This window comes from Ricinus communis, chromosome 7 (assembly GCF_019578655.1).
Source record: "Ricinus communis isolate WT05 ecotype wild-type chromosome 7, ASM1957865v1, whole genome shotgun sequence".
Taxonomy (NCBI): Eukaryota; Viridiplantae; Streptophyta; class Magnoliopsida; order Malpighiales; family Euphorbiaceae; genus Ricinus; species Ricinus communis.
This window is the reverse complement of record NC_063262.1, coordinates 6713349-6734199: the sequence shown is the minus strand read 5'-3', so window position 1 is coordinate 6734199 and position 20851 is coordinate 6713349. Positions and strand designations below refer to the sequence as shown.

At 30.5% G+C, this 20851-nt stretch overlaps 1 protein-coding gene across 4 annotated transcripts; it reads left to right on the top strand.

Annotated features, from left to right (window-relative positions):
* On the top strand, positions 1-3389 carry LOC8278058 (tubulin-folding cofactor C). 4 transcript variants are annotated; one of them, XR_001536226.3, is made up of 3 exons: positions 4-1361; positions 2700-2787; positions 3000-3215. XR_001536226.3 is itself a non-coding variant. In XM_048376791.1 (2 exons), exon 1 carries the CDS (start codon positions 263-265, stop codon positions 1316-1318), a length of 1056 nt encoding a protein of 351 aa, XP_048232748.1. In that variant the 5' UTR covers positions 1-262; the 3' UTR covers positions 1319-1361; positions 3294-3389. The 4 variants fall into 4 exon arrangements, 2 of the variants coding, with proteins under 2 accessions (XP_048232748.1, XP_002532835.2); XR_001536225.3 differs by having other exon boundaries at positions 2700-2867; XM_048376791.1 differs by lacking the exons at positions 2700-2787; positions 3000-3215 and adding an exon at positions 3294-3389 and having other exon boundaries at positions 1-1361.
* The last annotated feature ends 17462 nt before the right edge of the window (positions 3390-20851 follow it).

Here is a 20851-nt window from a genome sequence, read left to right as displayed (position 1 = left end):
AAATGTCATAGAGTTGCCTATCGCCACACCGATGCATTTTCTGAGAAATGGAAGGGTCACAAACTCAAGTCTACAGCAAATTAGCAATTAAAAAGATTGCGCTCTAGAAAATCAATAAAACGCCGACGTTTCACGTATCCACAGTTTTCCACTTTTTCAGTTTATACCTAATCAATCAAAATCCTGGACATACCTCCCGCCCAGTTGGCTACTGCTACTTGCCCACGCGCGCGCACACACACACACAAAACATAAAACAACCATGGAAGAAGAAACAACAGCAGCGATGGCAACAGCAGATCTATCAAACACGACCAATTTCTTGGACTCCGCCCTTAATAAGAAACATCAAGCAATGCTCGATCGCCTCTCTAACCGCCACCAAAATCGCATCAACAAATCCACCACCGCCACCGCCACCGCCGCTACGGCCTCCTTCCTCTCTAAATTCACCGACGCCAAACAATCAATCGAATCCCAACTTTCCCACTCATCAACCCTTGCCGCAACTGATCCGACTCTCCTAAAATCTCATCTCGTTAATATCTCTGCCTCTATCTCCTCTCTCGAGCAATTAATCGCCGAAAACTCCTACCTTCTCCCATCGTACGAACTCCGCTCATCTCTAAAAACCGTCTCGGACCTTAAACAATCTCTCGATAATCTCAATTCCGATCTCGTTCCGAAAAAGAAATTCTCTTTCAAAAACAAATCCACCTCATCGAAGCCTAAAGATACCGAAACCGCAAAAACAGAGCTCGCAAAACAAGCTACTACTTTTATAATTAGGGATTCTCCAGGAATTAGAAACAAAGAAAATGACATCTTGACCAAAAATTTCAAATCCTCACAGATCGGTGAATTTACTTTGGAGAATCTTGATTCTTGTGAAGTGAGGCTGATTGGTTGTGTCAATGCGCTTTTTATTAATAGGTTAAAGGATTGTAGGGTTTATGCGGGGCCGGTTACAGGTTCGATTTTGATTGACCAAGTTGAGAACTGTTTATTTGTATTAGCCTCGCATCAAATAAGGATACATAACGCGAAAGTGAGTGATTTTTATTTGAGAGTGAGGAGTAGGCCGATAATTGAGGATTGCGGAGGGGTTAGATTTGGGCCTTATTGTTTGAGATATGAAGGGATTGAGGATGATTTGAAGATGGCAGGTTTGAAGGAGGAGAGTGAGAATTGGAGTAATGTTGATGATTTTAAGTGGCTTAGAGCTGTGCAGTCACCGAATTGGCGTGTTTTGGAGGAGAGCGAGAGGGCTGGGGTTGTTGAAGTGAATGATTTAGGAATTGGAATAGAAATGACTTAGGGCTTAGGAGGTGGTGAAAGTGTACTTGAAAGTTTGATTGCAGGTAATTTGCTTTATTTTGAATTAATTAATTATTTTTTGTGGAACTACTGTTTCCTGGGTGAAATGTTTTCCGATTTATGTACTAATAGATCTTGAGTGGAACTGGAAATGACAGACAAGTTGAATTTTATAGGCAAGCATGCCTTTGACTTACTTTCATTAATGTAATATCTTGGGAAGCATGCACTATAATATCTTTGAATGTATTAGTTTTTTGGTGGATGGAAGAATTAATTCAATTTTGCATTACCCTTTCTCTTTTCTTTTGACTGATTGAGAGGTGCTCCCTTCAACTGGATTTGTGGCAAATGGTATGAATCACTGCTTGCTTTTGAAGTGTCTGTCTTCATGTAGTGATTCTTGTTTCTTACTTTTTCTTATTCAAATATGGTTCATGGTTTATGCCTTAGGTTTATGTGATAATTTTTAACCTACAATGTAGAAGTCCTAGTCCAATAAAGACTACAGGCTGGCTGTGTCAGACAGCTGCTAAAGTATGACACCCCGCTTTCCTCAGTCTTCACCTGATGCAAATTCTGTTTATCATAATCTGTTGATAGAGAGTCACAGAGTCACCTAAGTAGCTTATATCTTTGTGGGTGGAAGTATAATTCAATTTAATTTTGGTGACTATTTATAGCTGCATTTTTATGAAAGGTCACAAGTACAAATGGAAGTTTGTCTATGTGAAGGAGGGATGCCATGAGTCAAAATAGCTTCTGACCTTGGTTAATTGCTCTAATGCAGCAACAGTGCAAAGTTAAACTGGAGAAAAACCTCTTAAAGTAGTTGGAGGATGCATTATGTGAAAAAATAAAAATAGGAGATCAGTTTAGCTGTGGCAACAGTTTCTTTTAGCTATTTAGGTTGGGGAGATTTATTATTCCAAAAGATTGTCTTTGTCACGATAATCTCGTGGCGACCATGACAATAAAGTACAGAAATAAAACTAATAACATAAATGCTAATTTATGCAGCTATTCACATTCTAATAAATTGTTGTAAACCAGAAATTAGATTTAGAATTGATATTGTATTAATTTTCTTTTTCATATGAACTATTTACGTTTGAATTTGAGATTCTTCTGGTCTTACGTATTTGTTAGAAGACATGCATGCATACACACTACTTCTATTGTATATTGTAATTTTTTCATATCATCAATTGATGTTATTTTTGTTGCAGCTGCATGTTCAATTTTTTTTTTAATATTTTCATACTGAATCAATTCTTAAACATTTATAGTCCAATAGGAGTTGCCAAAAATCATCAGAATTACAAATTCTGCCAAGATAGGCTTTCTCTCATAGACATAAAAGTGTGCTTGTGCCCTTGCAGGCATGTATGGAAGCACAGTGATTAGATGTGTGAGTTAACAGGAAGATGGGCCTCAAACCTCAACCTCTACGAACTTGCCATTTGCAAGGTAGGCTTCATCCTGATACAGCCTTTGTTGTTTGCACAGAACAACAGGTTGACAGAGTGCTTTTACCATCTTGCTGTACGGTGAGCAAGATGCCCTTAGTAGTGAAAACTATGTTCCATCATTTATTTTTCAGAAGCCTGAGATGCATTGGGTCAATCAGTGGCCATGATTCTGGAGAGTCCTCTCTAATTGGGTTGTCTTACATTGTTTAGGGTCATGGTATATCTTGAAGAAAGAGGACTTTCTAATGAAACCTTCCGAGAAGTAAGGTGCATCTGTAATCACGCTATTGTAAATTAAACGTGACATTCAAGTTGTGAATTTCATGGATTTTGTACAATTTAATTTACATTTTTACAGGCTTCTAGGTTGATCCCTGATTGTATGATGTTGGTCAGTAAGCAATGAGATTTGCATTGTGTTTTCAAGGGCCATTTGTTCTAATCTGCATTTTCTTGTGGGAAACACGTCTGCCATATGATTGTGAATGCATCTTTCTTTTGCAGGGAAAGTTTTTTAGAAGCATCCTGCAACTCTTAAATTTTGTAACCTAAGGACTGGTATTTTTCTGTTATTCAAATGTGGAAGCAGTTCGCTTTAAATGGATTGACTACCCCTTCCAACTTTATTGTTGATCAGTGATCTGTTGCCAGTTTTACTACAATAATTCCAAATAAAGAACTGGTTGTCAGCAGGGCAGGTGCTTTCCTAATTAGTTTAGATTCAGGGAAAAATCAAAGATTCTTATTAGTTTGTTTTTCCTACCTAGTGCTAAAGATAGACATGAAATTGCATTCTTTGGATTTTGTTAAGTGTTTAGGAAATGCTTTTTCATTATTGCCAAAGGTTGGGTTGGCAGGAGGAACATTATCAGCAATTTCAGTTAAACATATGGTCTTTTTGACTGTCCGTCTAGCGTCTATAATTCTTACAGCTTATACAGATTTTATCTTTCCACTCTTAATAGTAGTTGTTCCTTAATGTCTCATTGTGGGAGGGGAGGGGATTGTTGTATGTTATTTATGAACTCTCAACATGTGGGCTTATTTATTTATTTATTTATCTTTTCTCATAATTGCAGTCATGATTAATGTAAATACAGCCTATTGGAATTTTTAACATGATAGTTAGAATATGTAAAAATATTTAATCGAAGAATATATATATTATTTCGAATTCTCTGCATTAGAACCGGTCTTGATTTATAAATTCATGTTCAGTTAATTTCTTGTTTTAATGATATTTTTTTTAGATTCAATTTATGTCTCATATTAGAAAATTTTGTAATATAAATTATCAGATTTGAAGTTTTTTAACAGCATGATATAGCTAAAGTTTTTCCATTTTCCTGTTCTTAATCTCATATGATGCAATATAAAATGGCTGAATACTACGTTCAGATGTTAAGGAACTTATGGAGATGGAAAAAGAATATGTGGTGGTGCTCTCTCTCTCATGTCATGCTAGCTCGGCTTTTTCTTTCTTACATACCAACTCCCATTAGTTTTGCACGCAGCATGTTCTATCGAGCTTTGACTTGATTCTCCTCGGATTACGTCCACTCTGCTTATTATATACCTCTACATATGAACAGATCTTGACGATACTACTTTTTCCATCTCCATCTTCGACCATCTTTTCATCATTTTCTTTTTTTGAAACTCTGACATAATCTTCTTCATACTGTATCCTATCACTAAAATGTTCACGGACAGGCATGGATGCTACCTCTCTTGATCTCCTCCCTTCCCTCTCACAGTCGTTTTCTTCAGGAAACTCCTTACATTTGATGATTGATAAGGTATGTCCTTGCTATCAACTCACAGATGCTAACATTTATAAATTTGCAGTGTATGATGTGGAAATTGTACAATATCATACAGCTTTCTACTTTTCTTTATTGCTTGCTCCTTTTCTTATCTACACGGTGGTTCTTTCTTGTCTTCCATTTTTGTTTGTTCTTTTTCAAGTGATGACTACATTGATATCTGTCACTGTCAGATGATTAGCTTGTTTCCATAATTGCAATTAGAATTTAAATTCTATCTCGGCCGCAGTCCAGCAACTAGGATTTAAGAATCCTACTCTTTTAACGTCAATTCAGTTGTTTTATAAATATTATTAATTATTTATTTTCCTTTTTCATACAAATGGGTTGGACTTGGGCAACAAATTAGGCTTTGATTTGACCATCTTGTGTCTCTGAGCTAAAATAAGCTTTCGGGATTTGAAGTTCATATCTTTATTGAAATAATATTTAACTAGAAATGATAGGAATAATGCAGATACCTTTACTGCTATCATCCCTTTTTTATTCTGGGTCCTCTGTGGTTGTAAGCAAAAGCATGTGGTATATAATTGGGCTAATTTTCATCTTATGATAGAGATACTAATCTTCGTTGGGCAAACCAAAGGAGATGACCATTAGTGAGTATATATTATACAATAGTGCGACTGTCATGCAATTATTTCTTCACAAATGCCATCGTATTCATATCCAAATAGTTGGGCTTTAAGGAGCGTTCGGCGAGCTTAACAGGTCAGCCTTTCCTGCTCAGCCGGGCTTGGGATTGGCTATATCCCATTCAGGACTCTGCCCTGTTAGTTTGGATAGTTATATCACGAATCCTACTTTATAATTTATTAGAGCCACGTACGAGACTTTTTTTTTTTTTTTTTTTTGCTTTAAATGTTAAAAGTTGTCTTAGATATTATCTTCCCTTTTGCCATGTACCGTCTTTTTATTTTTTTTGTTATATTATTATTAATAATTGAATTACTAAACTTTTTTATTCTTATTTTTTATTTTTAGTATAATATTTAACAACAATAAATTAATCTTTTAATAATATATTAATATTTCTATAATAAAATGTCATATATTAAAACTAAATCTTTTTTTACTTATATAAAATTTTATTAATGATTTAATTTTTCTATGAGAATATATAATTTAATTATATTTTAATATAATTTATATTTTAAATTATATTACATTTTATTTTATAAAATCTAAATTTAAATTATTTGTCTATCATTATATAGTAATATTTTATTTCTTAAAAAATTTAGTAATAATAATAAAATATTAAAATTAATAATTTTATATTCATAATTATAAGTTATGAACACAAGTTCATTGGTAGAAACTATTAACATCAATTATAAAATGACATGTTTGTAGGTTAATTACAAATTCATAAATTATAAACTATAGGTTCATTACACGTATATTTGAGAGTTTCATATATAATATCCAGAAATTCATAGGTTATGAATAAAGAGTTCATCAATTTACAAATTATAAACTATAAGTTCATTACACGTACATGTGAGATTATTGATTATTATTTAAAAATTTATAATTTAAAAAATATATCCATAAATTAACTAATGAATTTACAGTTCATAAATTATAAACCTGCATATTCTATTTGATGAATCTATAAGCAATATTTAATGATCTTGTTACTTATAATTATATTTAACAATAAATCTTCAATGAATCTATACTGTACTACTAATAAATTTATAATTTATGTTTAATGGATTTATAACAAATATGATAGTGAAAATTCAATGTTACATAAAATATAAATATGATATTTTATAAAAGATATAGAATTATCTTTAAAAGTCATTAAAAGAAATCTATTCATAAAAATGTCAAAATTTATAAATAAAAATTAAATTAAAAATTTTATATATATATATATATATATATATATATATATATATATATATATATATATAAATTTTATTAAGAAATAAAAAGCTCAAACATTAATATATCTTTATTTATCTCTTGAATACTGAAAAAAATAAAAATAAAATAATTTTAATTACAAGTATTACAAATAAAATAAAACAGCAAAAAAATTATATATAAAGCATGCATATTTTGTATTTATAAATTGGTGTTGGACAATACTGCATATTCTTATGAAACTATAGATGAAGCAACAATCCGTAAAAATATAATTAAAGTTACATGCATGTATCATCGATAAAACTCATGCCATAATGCATTATATCCCTATTTCCAGGATATAATTTGCTTGTTAGTTTTGTTTGTATGTAATTTTTATTTTTATTTTTTCTCAGTCATCGGAAATGGGTGAAGTTAAAGATCATCGTATTGTTACCCTATCGGGAGATAAGGATGCTGAAACGAAAAGGCATTCCATCAAAATTCAGGTCAGCACATAATCTGCCATTGTGGTATAAAAGTTCGCAGATTTTGAATATTGAGAAGATGGGATAAGCAAGTAAAACTCTCTAACTGGCTATGGTCTTTTTCGATTTTGGTCTCACTTTAGTGCTGGTTTGATCCAGGAAATACTGAATTATGAAACCTTGGTTTCATCAACAGTGGGACTGCATAAAACTCAAATTTGAAGTTATTATGGATGTTTACATTAATTAGGACGAATATAATAGTACCTCAAAAATATTAATAAGAAGAGGCACACGGGCAAACACAATATATTAATAATCCAACATGCCCCGAAATTATGATTTTATATAGGGAAGATAATATATATGCATGTTGCATGATTAAAATATAAATTGGGAGTGCGGCTGCTGCAGGCCAAACCAATATACATATACAGGAAATGGACGGATTTGCTTCTTTTTTTTTTTCCAAGAAAATATTTTTATTTTCATGGTTTAGGATGAGCCTGTGTTTGGTACGTTAAATACTCGTTGCAGGAATAATTTTTATATGACTCTTTATTCTCTGTTGGTCATACACGTGGATATGAGATAAAGTTATGAAGGTGTTTATTTTTTATTTTTTTAAAATATGGATATTTCATTAATAAAAATTAATAAGTATATTTTGATATAAAATATAAAAATAAATACTAAATATTAAAAATTATAAATAAAAAATCTACTCATAACAATCATCAATCGTGTTGACGGAGCAGTGAATTACAATTCTGCAGTAGTAATACTTCACTTGATGACACTAAACCATATATCGATTTTATATATGTCTTTTGATGAGTTCGATTGTTTGAACGTCGGATTTGATTTTTTTTTCTTTTTATCAATTTTCATAGAAGGAGAACTCAGTACCCTTGTAATGGATGACCATAAAAGTCCTATAGAATGAGAACTCAAAACTCCAATAATTGATAACCATAAAGCTCTTCAAAAAGTATTAATATTTGTTTATCAAAATTAATTAATAATAAAAAAAGGATCACTGCTCATCTAAAAATAACTGACAGTGGATTAAAAGATAAATTTTGATAAAAAAAAAACAGAGGAGAGACAGCTAGAGATTTAAAAAAAAAAAAATCTTGTAATGACTTTGACCAATGTGCACACCTTATTTTTGAGTAATGAAGTTATTGATTCTTCTGGATTTCATTTAACACCACATAATAATTCTAGGAATTATTTTTCTTTTTTGACAACTATTCTAGGTATTGCTATATTTATATGATTTTTGGATTATTTCTATGTTAATTCATTTTTCCCTTTTATTCTAATAACTTGATTTATATTTAGGAAGTATATGAAGGAAAAGAGCCTTTTAGAAGTCTACTTTATAGATCATAAAAATTCAAAATCTTACTTATGTGAAAAAAAGAGCTCTTATTCTAGGTCATCGTTTGCCTCTAATTAATGGTAATTGATATATTCAGAATATTGATTCATAATACAAAACAATACATTACTGATATGCATAAATAAAGTAAAAAAAATGAACCACAATTATAAAATCTAAGAAGTAACTATAATTTAACAAACATTTACTTGATAAAGAATATTTCCTTGCTTCAACGTCATAAAAAGTAAAAAAAATTCAATATATGAATAAATCCATTTTCTACTTCACTTACCCGAAGGATCCTATATATATATATATATATATTGAACTTGTTATATTGTGATGTTTCAAAAGAATGGCTTCTTCTTTTCTTGTTTTGTTTTGTTAACATTGTAAATTCTGAAAAGTATATATACAAGTGCTAAGTCCATATGCTTTAATTAAATGTTATTATATGGAACTATTTTTGTCAAAACAATTAATGATGACTGATAAGAGATCGATTAATTAATTGAGTATTAGTTGAATGATATTACTAATCTTCTTATATGCACTTCCATTCCATGATCTTTTCCATTTCGTTTTCAAATACTCTTTGGTGATCAAACATAATAACTACTTGATTGCTTGTTGTCTTTGATTTTGTTTTAGTGCTTCGAGACACTTATTGGAGAACTACATTTTCGACAGTAACTATGATGTTATTAAATTTTCTGAGAAGGAGAAAGAACAACAAAAACAAATATCTAATCAATGATGTAATTATTCTATGTTATATATCCTAAGCGGTTAAGTATGTGATGTCAATGAGAAAGACCACTAATTATTGTTATTATCATCTAAAATCTATGATCATTATTGTTTTAGTTATTTAAAATCTATCGTGATTCTCTGTTTCTTGATATATATATATTATCCCAATAATCATATATTCATATTCATGCATTAATTTATTTTACAAAGGATATGCAGATTTATAGCATAGGTACATCTTAATAGAATTGTGTAGTATAGATTTGTAAAACTCGGTCAGAGGGTCTTTTGTTCTTAACTTGAGTAAGTTCTGTTTCATTGCTCTCTTGCTTGAATGATCTAATTTTTCTTGATGGTAAAATTATCTGTTTGATGTAGCAGATGATCCGTTTATTCCATCGTACGAGGATGGAACAATATAGAGCAGACGGGCATATATATTGAGAAGTTGATGGAAATATGGAATAATGCTAGAAGCTAATGATTTATCAAATACTGTATTTTCATTGATATATGTAAATGTGAAGTATGTGATGTTTGTTCTAATCAACTGTCACTATCATTTTCTTTCACTATCCTTAGCTGTAATCTATGATGTCATTGCCTGTTGAACTTAAGCTAACAAATAAGACATATTAGGTTGATGGCTAAAACAATGATATAGAACAGTACCATTGTTCTATTAAAAATATTAATTATATGTAATTACGTATGATCGTTCCCTCCGTTAATAGAAAAAGAAAGGACCATATGCTTGTTTTACAAATCAATTCATAATATATTTATTCTTTACCTGTAACATTAGCCATAACGGTTGAGAAAATTAGGTTCCTAGATGATTGTAATATAAGTAAGGTGTAACTAAGAACATCTGAGCAAGATTTAATAGTAATAGATGGTGGTGTTGTCATTATACAAGTTGCAACTATTTCAGGCTTAGTCATATAGTAAGTGATGCCTGTGAAACCAGACCAATAGAGCAACTCTTTAGAGCACCATAAGAGAAAGGGAAGCTTTTCTGCGCAGGTAATTATCATTGAAATAGTAAAGATATGATGAAATTAGCATGGATATTCTCTGCCCCACATCAATTGTTTATGCTTAATATTAGGGTTGTTAGGCCTTCAACAGTTGAAAACGGTAAAGTTGGTTTTTCTGCTCTGTTGCTCACAAATACCATTCCCTTGTAGCAGACGTAATCTACGTATTTCCTCATGAACTCTCTTTAGTGTCCTTTCTGCTGCAAATTCCTTTTTTTTTTTTTTGTATTTCTTTTTTATATTAAGTGCTTACCGATGCTTAGGGCAACTGTCACACTCACTGATCGAAGGAATAACCTCACTAGTCCAAGCTATAGCTTAGCTTAATTATAATCTTAATGTAGCTTCTAACTCAGAGAAAGACCAACCGTGACAATAAATTATTTCATTATAAATTATTTCTCTTACCTCTAGTTAATACATATGAGTTTGCTGAATCAGAAAAAGAAAAAAAGAAGATGACTATGCAATACATATAATTAATTAATTTCCTAAAAGGAACGCAAATAAGACTACGTTAATTATAAGAAATAGTTACATATATTATTCTTATCATTACCCAATAGGGTTTTGAGACAATTTTAAAGTTCTAAAACATTAGACTAATCTTTTTTCATTTCTTGCCTTTCTGTGTTCTATATAAATATATATATAGCTTGTTTATATGCTTAAAACAATTGAAAACAGGGTTTTTGTTTTATTTTTGCATGGAAATGTGAAAGACAGAACACTATATACGTGGCATGAAGAGGCATAGAAAGTCCGAGTTTAGATGTATTGGGTAGAAACTTACGAGAGGAAGCAAATTAATTAGTTGTTTGGCTGACACTACAGACTATTGTTCTTTTTTCTCTAATCATTATTAAATCACTATTCCCTTTAGGTGACATCACTTCCCCCCTCTCAGTATTTATTAGATTAAATTAAATTAATTAACCTGCTTCATTTGATGTGAAAAGGTGGTCCATCCGACAAGGAACCCTAGTTGAAGAAGTAATCTCGGTCTTTTTTTCTTTGCTCGTTCAATTTTTCCTTCTGAGTTAATCTTTATGTAAATCAGATATATACACTATAAAATAATAAAAATATTTGAATATTTAATACTTTAATATTTAATATTAATATATATTTAATTATTTAAAATTAATAAATATATATTAATTATTTATAATAGATAAAAACATTCATCTAAACTAGTAAGAATTTTAAATATGACAAAAACATTTATCTAGCTTGCTAGCTAGCTTTTCTGAAGAAGGCGTTAAAAGGGTTCTATTTTTCCTTTTATCTTTTTTTTTCTTGCTTCATTTTTACTCTTTTTCTGTAAATTAAGGTTTTGAGTACTTTTAACGGGAAAACTTGTGCGGACAGCTAAATAATGAGGCAACTGAAAATAGAGAAGAAGAAAGGAGAAAGCAGATGGCATTCATACTAGCTTCTCGTCGCTGTTGATTTGACTCTATATGGGTATTGATGTGATGCTTCTTGCTTATATATATATATATATATATATATATATATATATATATATATATGAGTTTAGGTTTGAATAAGGTACCTTATGAAGCAAGATAATGAAATTTTCATAAACATAATGGACACTGCAATTTTTGAGTCTACTTACAAGAAAGGACCGCCTCAATGGACTGTATCCGTACTAATATACGTAGCAGCTAGTTCTGATACCATGTGCCCCGGTTTTTCTTTGTAAACAGAAATCCGAGTTGAGCTCTTAGTTGATCAAAATATTTAGTAATAGGAGTTTTAACAAACAAAATTAAATCCCTTTTAGTTGTGCTGATTGAACGGGAGTCCTTGAAGTTTAAGCTGAAGTTCATCCTATTAAATATACTAATAAGACAACTAGAATTTTACTTTTCCTTTTATCGGAATTAAAATGGATAGGATTGTTTTCTATGAGACTAACTGATCTTCTTATCTAAGAGAAGTGTGAGAATATTGCATGTTACTCTGGAAACTGGACTATTTATTGCATAATGAAACTATGTTTATAGTTTTCTTGAAATGAGAAGTTCCTACTGCGGAATTATGAAGCTCCTTCTTTCCTGGAAAGAAAACTGACGGATGCCTCTCTCTTCCTCTACAGGACAAGGAAGAAGAGGACGAAGAAACTAACAAATGCCATTGACAAAGGGTTAAAGAAGAACGTCTTGTAGGTCTGAAAGGTGGTGGAAATTAAGTGTTTGCTTCACCAACTTCTCCTCTAACCAGCTCCCATAATGGTCAAATGGGTCACATCCTTTCATGTCTTTATCAATCGTTGAGTAAGTTTTGTGTCTAAACCCAAGTGATAATAATTTTACAACCATTTTGCCATCACACACTGTTGTTGAAGCATGCAATATAATTTTAATATATTCTATCTGCATTTTTCAAGTACGAGAAATTTTTTTGTGTCCAAATTTTCTACAGATGTATTTGTCATGATTATTGAAGAAAAAAAAGGACAATCTCGTACTTATTAAATGTAATTGAATTTTATTTTTAAGATTAACTTAACAAGTTTTGATACTAAACAGTAAAACAATAATTGATATATTCAAATCATGTCTTTCTTTTGATAAGACACTCAAACCTTGAGTTCCTGATTAAGATGAAAGATGCAGATGAAGTTAGTATTGCAGGTGCATAAGAATGTGTTCTTAAACTGATAATTAGTATAAAACATAATATTACTGCTTTTATTGTAATTTAAATATATTGAAAGGTTGGACGAGTAAACTAGATTTTTTAAACATAGTGAGTGGGCTTTGATGCAACCTTCTTCTTGCTTTATAACCGTAGCAGTTTCTTTACTGATATTTTGGCGGAATAATATATTAATAATTAATAATTTTCTAATTTAATTATAAATTTTTTATTTTTATTTTATTTTAATTATTCAGTTTTATTTATAATTTAGTCATATTGCCAATAACGAATTGATATATTTATTTTTCTTCCTTAATTATTTATTTTTCATTTTATTATCTATTAATCCCTCATTTTCGAAGTGATTAAATTAAAAAACGATTAAAACTCGAATGATTAAAATGAAATAAATTAAAATTTATAACTAAAATAAAACTATTTTTTTTTATAATCACAACTTACCAACTTTAAAACTAGAGCTTCTACACCAGCTTCCAAACTCGTTTACATGTAGGCCTAAAATTGAATTATTTTTTTTTATTTTCCAGAATGCATTCATTGTTTCAAATTGTAATTTAATATGGTACATTCAAATTGCATCCATTTATAATATTACACAATTATCATCACATACAGACGCAGAAGGTGGGGAGAGAACTGTGGCCTATTAGAGAATGCAGAATCAGCACGTGCACACGTTGAAAGAGACACAATTCTTTCAGAAATCAGAAGAGTATATGCTAACGCACCCTACCACAAAAGAAAAAGAAAGAAGCAATAATTACACAAATAACAAATGATCATATACGTACCCTACATTGCATCAGGCATCTTATTATGAAATTGATAACATTACCATTAGAGTTGCTCGTGTTCATTTATTTTGCATTCTTAATTTCATGACATGGATGACAGGACAGGTGCTGCAGTGGCCTGCAATTGTGCCCCCATTTCATCCTCTCAGTCTTCTACCCTTACCTTAATAAATATATTTAGTAGCTTTATTTGGAGAGAAAGTTTACCTACTTAGATTTAGACTTGCTATTATTATGGGATTATTCTTGGGGTTAATAAGTTTTAGTTTATTAGGGTTCTCTCTTTTTCAAGTAAAGCTGCCACCCTGCTCCTAATTAGATGTTAGTTTTGCATACTGAAATTCTTCTCTCTTTTAGATGAAGTATTTTGTGATATATTAGCAAAGCTTTTATGATTGCGAGTCTTAGAATTTGATATTTGACACTCCCATTGTGCTAATTAAAAATTTTAGTCCGATAGAAACTCTCCCATACGAGAGTATATTAGAAATATTAAAACTATATATAGAGCTTTCTTTAACAGTGCGATCAAACTTTCATAATTTCATATTCTTTAGTGTATATTTTGTTTTATTAATTAGTTTCCCATGAAACCTTGTTGATCTCTTAGTCTCAGGGCATGTAGATGGTTTTTTAGGCCGATTATTTGAAAATGATAAGCGAAAACCAATGTGATGCAAATTTGAAAGATAGAGTAAATATTGCTAAGCCACTTATTTCAAAGAAATGGATTACTAATATAAATATTATATATATATATATATCATTAAGCCCACAAAAGATGAAGATGGAGTTAATACCAGCATCATGAAGATATAATAGTTCGTGCTAGAGCAGGAAGAAAAAAAATTAAATATTGTGTCTAAATGAATATATTTAATGGTAATATTATTATTATTGTGAAATTTTATATATATCTTAATTTTAATATAATTTTTTTAAAAAAAAATTTAGATATCTCATATTTGTCTAACTTGAATCTTGGAGTTAATAGAGTGGAGTGTCAGTGTTGGATCATGATTTTTTTAAAAAAATATTAATTTAATTAAAATTTTTGATTAAATTTACATTTATATTAATAAATAGTAATCAAATTAAAAACTAAGCTAAAATTTAATCAAGACTGTAATTTATATAAGTTAATATATTATTATGAAATTTTTTTAGCTACTTTATTATATCACACTTCGATTATTTTATATTATAGACTTGTGATATATTTAGTATGGTCTTTTTATAATTTTTATGCATTGTTGGTCCTTACTTTCATCATTCATGTTGTTTGAATAATACTTTTTTTTTATATGTTTTACTATATTTTTAAACATTAATGTTGATTATTTTTGTTACAAATTTATTTTTCTTTGTTCTTTTTGCTAAATTTGGTACTTTCATCATTTTTGTTATATTTTTTGATATTATTATTGATTAATTTAATTACTAAAAAATATTTAACAAGCTCGAGCTCGAGTACCAATTATGCTTAATGAGCTCGAACTAGAGCTTTTCTCATTATGTAACCACTAAACGAATCAAACTCGTTTAAGCTCGAGTTGTTCATTGAACCGAGCTAGTTTCGAACCAAGCTCGAGCTATACGCGAACTAATTATTTGAATCAAGTTCGAGCCTCTATCAAAATTAAACAAACTAAACCTAAACTTGTTGATGTTTGGTTCGACTCGGTTTAATTATAGCCCTAATTATGATGCTTAAATTCAATCTCAAGATGTACTTGGGAGCCTGATGGCTTTGGATAATTCAATATCTAATATTCATATTTTTTTTCATTAAAGATTAAATTAATAAAATGAGTTTTTTTAATAAAACATCAGAAGAAGCCTCAAAGTTAAAAGTTAAAACCCTCAAATTCATCTGAGCTTTTGTTCAAAAGAAATGGATATCCATTTGAAACCTATTTCATATGTAGTAACTCTCATCCAACTTTCAAGTCTTATGTCTTGCATGTTGATTTGATTCAAAAGTTCCATGACATAGCGTCGTTATGAAAGAAGCAAGCCTTTTTCATTTGGAACAAACTTCAATACCTAAAAGAATAGGATAACAATCCCATGTCTTTTTAAGAGCAAATTTCTTTGATAAAATTGTCATAAAAACATCAATCATTGAAGTACTGCTGCCAATAACAATTAAGTCATCAACGTACAATATGAGATATATAATATGTTTACCAATATTGAAGACAAAAGAGTGACGTATCAGCCTGAGAATTTTTGAACCCAAATTGAGTGAAAAAGGTTCAAAGTTCTTGATATCATGCGCGTGGGGCTTGTTTGAATCCATAAATTGCCTCCTTGAGTTTACACACATGAGCTGGTTTATCAATGTCAACAAAACCTTGAGATTGTACCATATAGACATCTTCATATAGGCATTTTTTAAAAAGGCATTATTTACATCAAGTTTCCGTAAAGGCCATCCATTACTAATGACAGTGTTGAATACAACACGAACTGTAGTTGGTTTAACTACAGGACTGAAAGTATCATGACAGTCTATTTCCGGCCGTTGATGGAAACCTTTAGCAACCAAACAGGCTTTGAACCTGTCAACAGAGCCATCGGATTTGGATTTAGTTTTAAGAGTCCACTTACATCTGATAAGGTTGGAACCATGATTAGGTGGTACAAGTTCCCATGTTCCATTCTTAATCGAAGCATCAGATTCCTCAAACATAGCCCGACGCCATTTGGGATCTTTAAGTGCTTGAGTTATCGTGGTGGGTTCAACGCTTTTCGGCAGTCCCATTGTGTAACTCAAATAACCCAACCTACACCACATAACCAATTTGAAGCAGCCATAAAGTCCCACCTATACATTCCATGACTACTATAGCCAAGAACAATATACATAAGCCCTTATAAAAAATGAATCTTTACAACCAAATAACACAATCCACTGTAGATACAGTATTGAGTGGTGGTGGTTGTGGTAATGAAGTGACTATAAGTGGTGGAGGATACCACGTGGCTATGGTATTTGGTTGACGGCATGTATCTTGGGTGGAGAGATGAACAAATAGAAAACTGACTCAACAAGACGAACATGCCTAGAAATATAAACTTTTGAGTTAGATGGATCTAAACAGAAATATGCACTTTGAGTTAAGGAATAACCAAGAAAGACACATGGTTTTGAATTTGAGTCAAGTTTATGAGATATATACGGTCGTAACCATGGGTAATAGAGACACCAAAACATTTTCAAGTTTTGAATAATTAGGAGTGGTCCTAAAAATCTTTTCATATGGGGTATTGAGATTTAATGTAGGTGTGGCCGTACCGTTTATTAAATATACAAATATGGAAAAGGCATAGGTCCAATATTTTAAAGGTAGAGATGCATGAGACAAAGGACATAGATTAGTCTCAAGTATATGCAGATGCTTGCATTCTGAAAAACCATTACGCTCAAGTGTATGAGGTGGTATAGTGTGATGTGAGATTCTATTGGTTGAAAGAAAATGAGATAACGAGATATACTCCCTACCATTATCAAAATATAAGATTTTAATGGTTTCATCAAAGTGCTTTTCTACAATGGCTTTAAATTTAATGATTATGTCCTTCACATCAGACTTATTCTTGATAGGATAAAATCGTATATATTTCGTAAAGTGGTGGACAAAAATAACATAGCATTTAAAGCCTTCTAGAGAAATTATGGGTGAGGTCCAGACATCAGAATATATGGTTTCAAGTGGGTGTGAGGAAGTGACGGTTGAACTGGAAAAGGACAATTTATGACTTTTATTGCAAAGACATTCATTACATGAAAAATCAAACAACAAAGAAGATGACAAACTTAAGTTGTTTTTAGACATAATATGTTTGAGAATTGAAAATGTTGGATGTCCTAGTCTACGATGCCACTTGGATGAGGTCTTGACAGTAGAAAACGCAAGTAATAGGCTGTATACTAGGCACCCATATACTTCATCATTAGTTTGACCCTTCAGTATTGTTGCCCCTATGCTGATTTCCTTCACAAGAAAAGCATTAGGTAACAATTCAATTGGAAATATTATTTGAATTGTATAACTAATATATTGAAATTAGATTTCTTTTCATGCTAGGAACACAAAGAACATCACTTAAATGAAAAATTTTATGGGAGGTTTTGAAAGTAGTCAAACCAGTGTGTGTAATTGGTAACTCAAAGCCATCTTCTATCATAATATCATCATTGCCAATATATAGAGTATGTAGAGATAGATTTTCTAAATCTGAGGTAATATAGTGAGAGGCACCACTATCCAAAAGCCATGTTGGCTTGGTTGAGGTGTTGGCTGCAAAATATGCCTTTGGTTGCCATGGTGGAGTAGAGTTAGAATTGTTGGTATTTGACTGAACAGGTTGGAGCTTATATGATGGACATCTTTTGGCAATATGACCTTGAATGCAACATAATTGACGGCATCTAGAGAAGGACGATCACTGCAACTCGAGCTACCACTTTGAGTTGTTGTTGAGTTTTGATTTGATGTTGTATTATTGTTTGAATTATTTGACGGGCGCCAAGTTGAATTAATGCGGGTTGTTGGATTGGTAGTGATTGGGAACACAAATTGTGTTGGTTTGGTGGCACTCATAGATGCTTCAAAGTTGAGTAACTTTTCATGAAGTTCCTCAAAAGAGATGGGCGTGTCTCGTGCTTAACAATACAAGCTAGTTCTTTATAATCATCACCAAGACTATCAAGAATTATATTAGTAAGATCTTCGACATCAAATGGTGCTCCAAGAAGAGCAAATTCATTAGCTCGTGCTTTACGCTTTGTAAGAATTCAGTGATGGTTTCTAACCCCTTAATGAGTTTCTTGAGTTGGGTTTTGACTTGCTTGATATGACCACGGGAGGGCTTGGCATTAGTGTTGGTTAAAATGGACCGTGCTTCTTTAAAGGTTTTAGTTTATGCAACGAAGGGAATTATGATTGGAGTGATAGGGCCAATAATGGTATTGAGGATCAGTTGATCTTGACGAACCTCCAAGGTGTGAGCTGGGTTTGGTATTATTGTATTACGAGTAGTGAGAGTGGCAGGTGAGCAAGGTTTTGAGCCACCCATATAGCCTAACAAATCATATCCAATGGATAGAGTTTGGAATTGTAATTTCCAAGACATGTAGTTGGTAGAGGTAAGTTTTAGAGGAGTTTGAGCAACAACATTGATGGTGATGAGTGTGTCGTGGAGATCATTTGTATTATGAAAGGTGGTGTTTTAGATTGAGTTGTTGGTATCTGTTGTCATAATGTTGAAGCAAAGAATAGAAAGAAAAGAAGGGAAAGAAGGAGCTGATGCTCTGATACCATAAAACAATATGGTATTGGAAGGAATTGATATATTTTTCATTGATGAATAAGCCATTATATACAGCAGATGATACAACAGATGTTACAGCTAGAATTCTTATACTATAGGACTGTTACAATATACAACAGAAAATATAATTTGAATATAGATAAAGGAGTATGAATTATTCTACAAAATAGTTCCTAGAATCAAGGATAATAATCTACTAATAAAAGAGATTTAATTTTCTTTGTCTAGGACTTAATCTTTCATCCATACTAATGCCTTCATGAATATGTATCCTTTATATCATTAAGAGTATTAATACTCATATTTATCATGCATTTTTTACTGTAAGGAAGAACCTAGTTAACCTCTTTTCTGGTAAGAAAAGCTCTTTAGATATGAGAACTTGATTCAAAATAAATTATCATAAAAAAATAGTATCAAATTATATCTATTCTCTTAGTTTTAAACTATTTTTTTATGTTCTCTAGCTGGTAGCTCAATATTTAAGCAATTACATTGAATTACATGAAGGAAAACCTGAGAAATTTTTAAGTGAATTCTACTTGCCATGTAGGATCATAGATCTAGGCTTGGTGTATATACCATTACTAATAAGAGAGTGACACATATGTATGAGTGTTTTACACTTTGGTATTAGATGGTTGATACATACTTCATTATTTAAAACTAATGAATATGTGTCAATCATTTATCTATTTTGTGTATAGTGGAATATACACCAAGCATAAACAAGAAATTTTCTATTATGTAATGTACTTTTGATACGTTATATTTATAGGAGATTTTTATCTAGGTTTAGTGTATACACCACCTAACAGGAGAATACACATATGTAGGAGTATTTTACACTTTGATATTGGATGATTGACACATATTTTATCATTTAAAACTAGTAAATATTTATCAATTATCTATCGATTCGGTGTATAGATGGAGAAATATACCAAGCCGAGACAAAAAATTTCCTACATTTATATTTTATAATTTTTAATAAAATTTCTCATATCATAATTTTCCACCCATATTCCTTCATTTTGTTTTAATAAATCATACAAAATTTGACTAAATCACTCTTATATTTTTATAAGACTAACTACTAACCCCTGCATTCAAAATTAATGCAAAAAATAAAATTATAATTAGATTTTAAACTTTTTATCAAGTATTAAAATCTTCTAATATTAATTTATTAATCAACTTTAAGTAAATTTTTTATTTTTAGTAGTTTAACTCTAATGTCCGTCATAATAATAATAATAATAATATTTCTAACTATAAATAGGCATACTATTTTAATAATTCAAATTAAATTATATACTAATTTGATAATATTATTCTAAATATTAGTATTTTAAAATATTTAAATTTTTAGGATTATATTGTATTAAAAATTAGAGTAAGTAAGAATAATCATTAATTAATTTTGCTAAATATTAAAATTAATTTATTATAAAACTAAATACTATTTGCTCTAATACTTTTAATTACACTCTAATATGATAAAAGAATTAATTTTGAATGAATTTCATATTTGGTAAAAGTTAAATACTCAATTACAATTTTATTTTTCAATTTAGTCCTTTAACTAAATTGATTTTAGATATAAAGAATTAGTAGTTAATTTTATAAAAATATAAAAAAAATTAATATAATAAAATTGATGAAGGAGACAACTCATATATTAGGATAGAAAATAGAAAATAAATAGTAATTATCTGTAGTAATAAGAATAAAATATAGTACTGCTTAATAATAATAATAATAATAATAATAATAATAGAAACATAGAGACGTACTACGTCACTATATTTGTGATTCCAGTAAAATTGAAGGTAGGTTTTTCTGTAACTTTCACTAAGTGGGTCCAATATACTAGGAAAGTTGGTCAGAAATTATAA

What these genes read in the sequence shown, in the direction of transcription:
- LOC8278058 (XM_048376791.1), top strand. Translation starts at nt 263, where the DNA reads ATGGAAGAAGAAACAACAGCAGCGATGGCAACAGCAGATCTATCAAAC.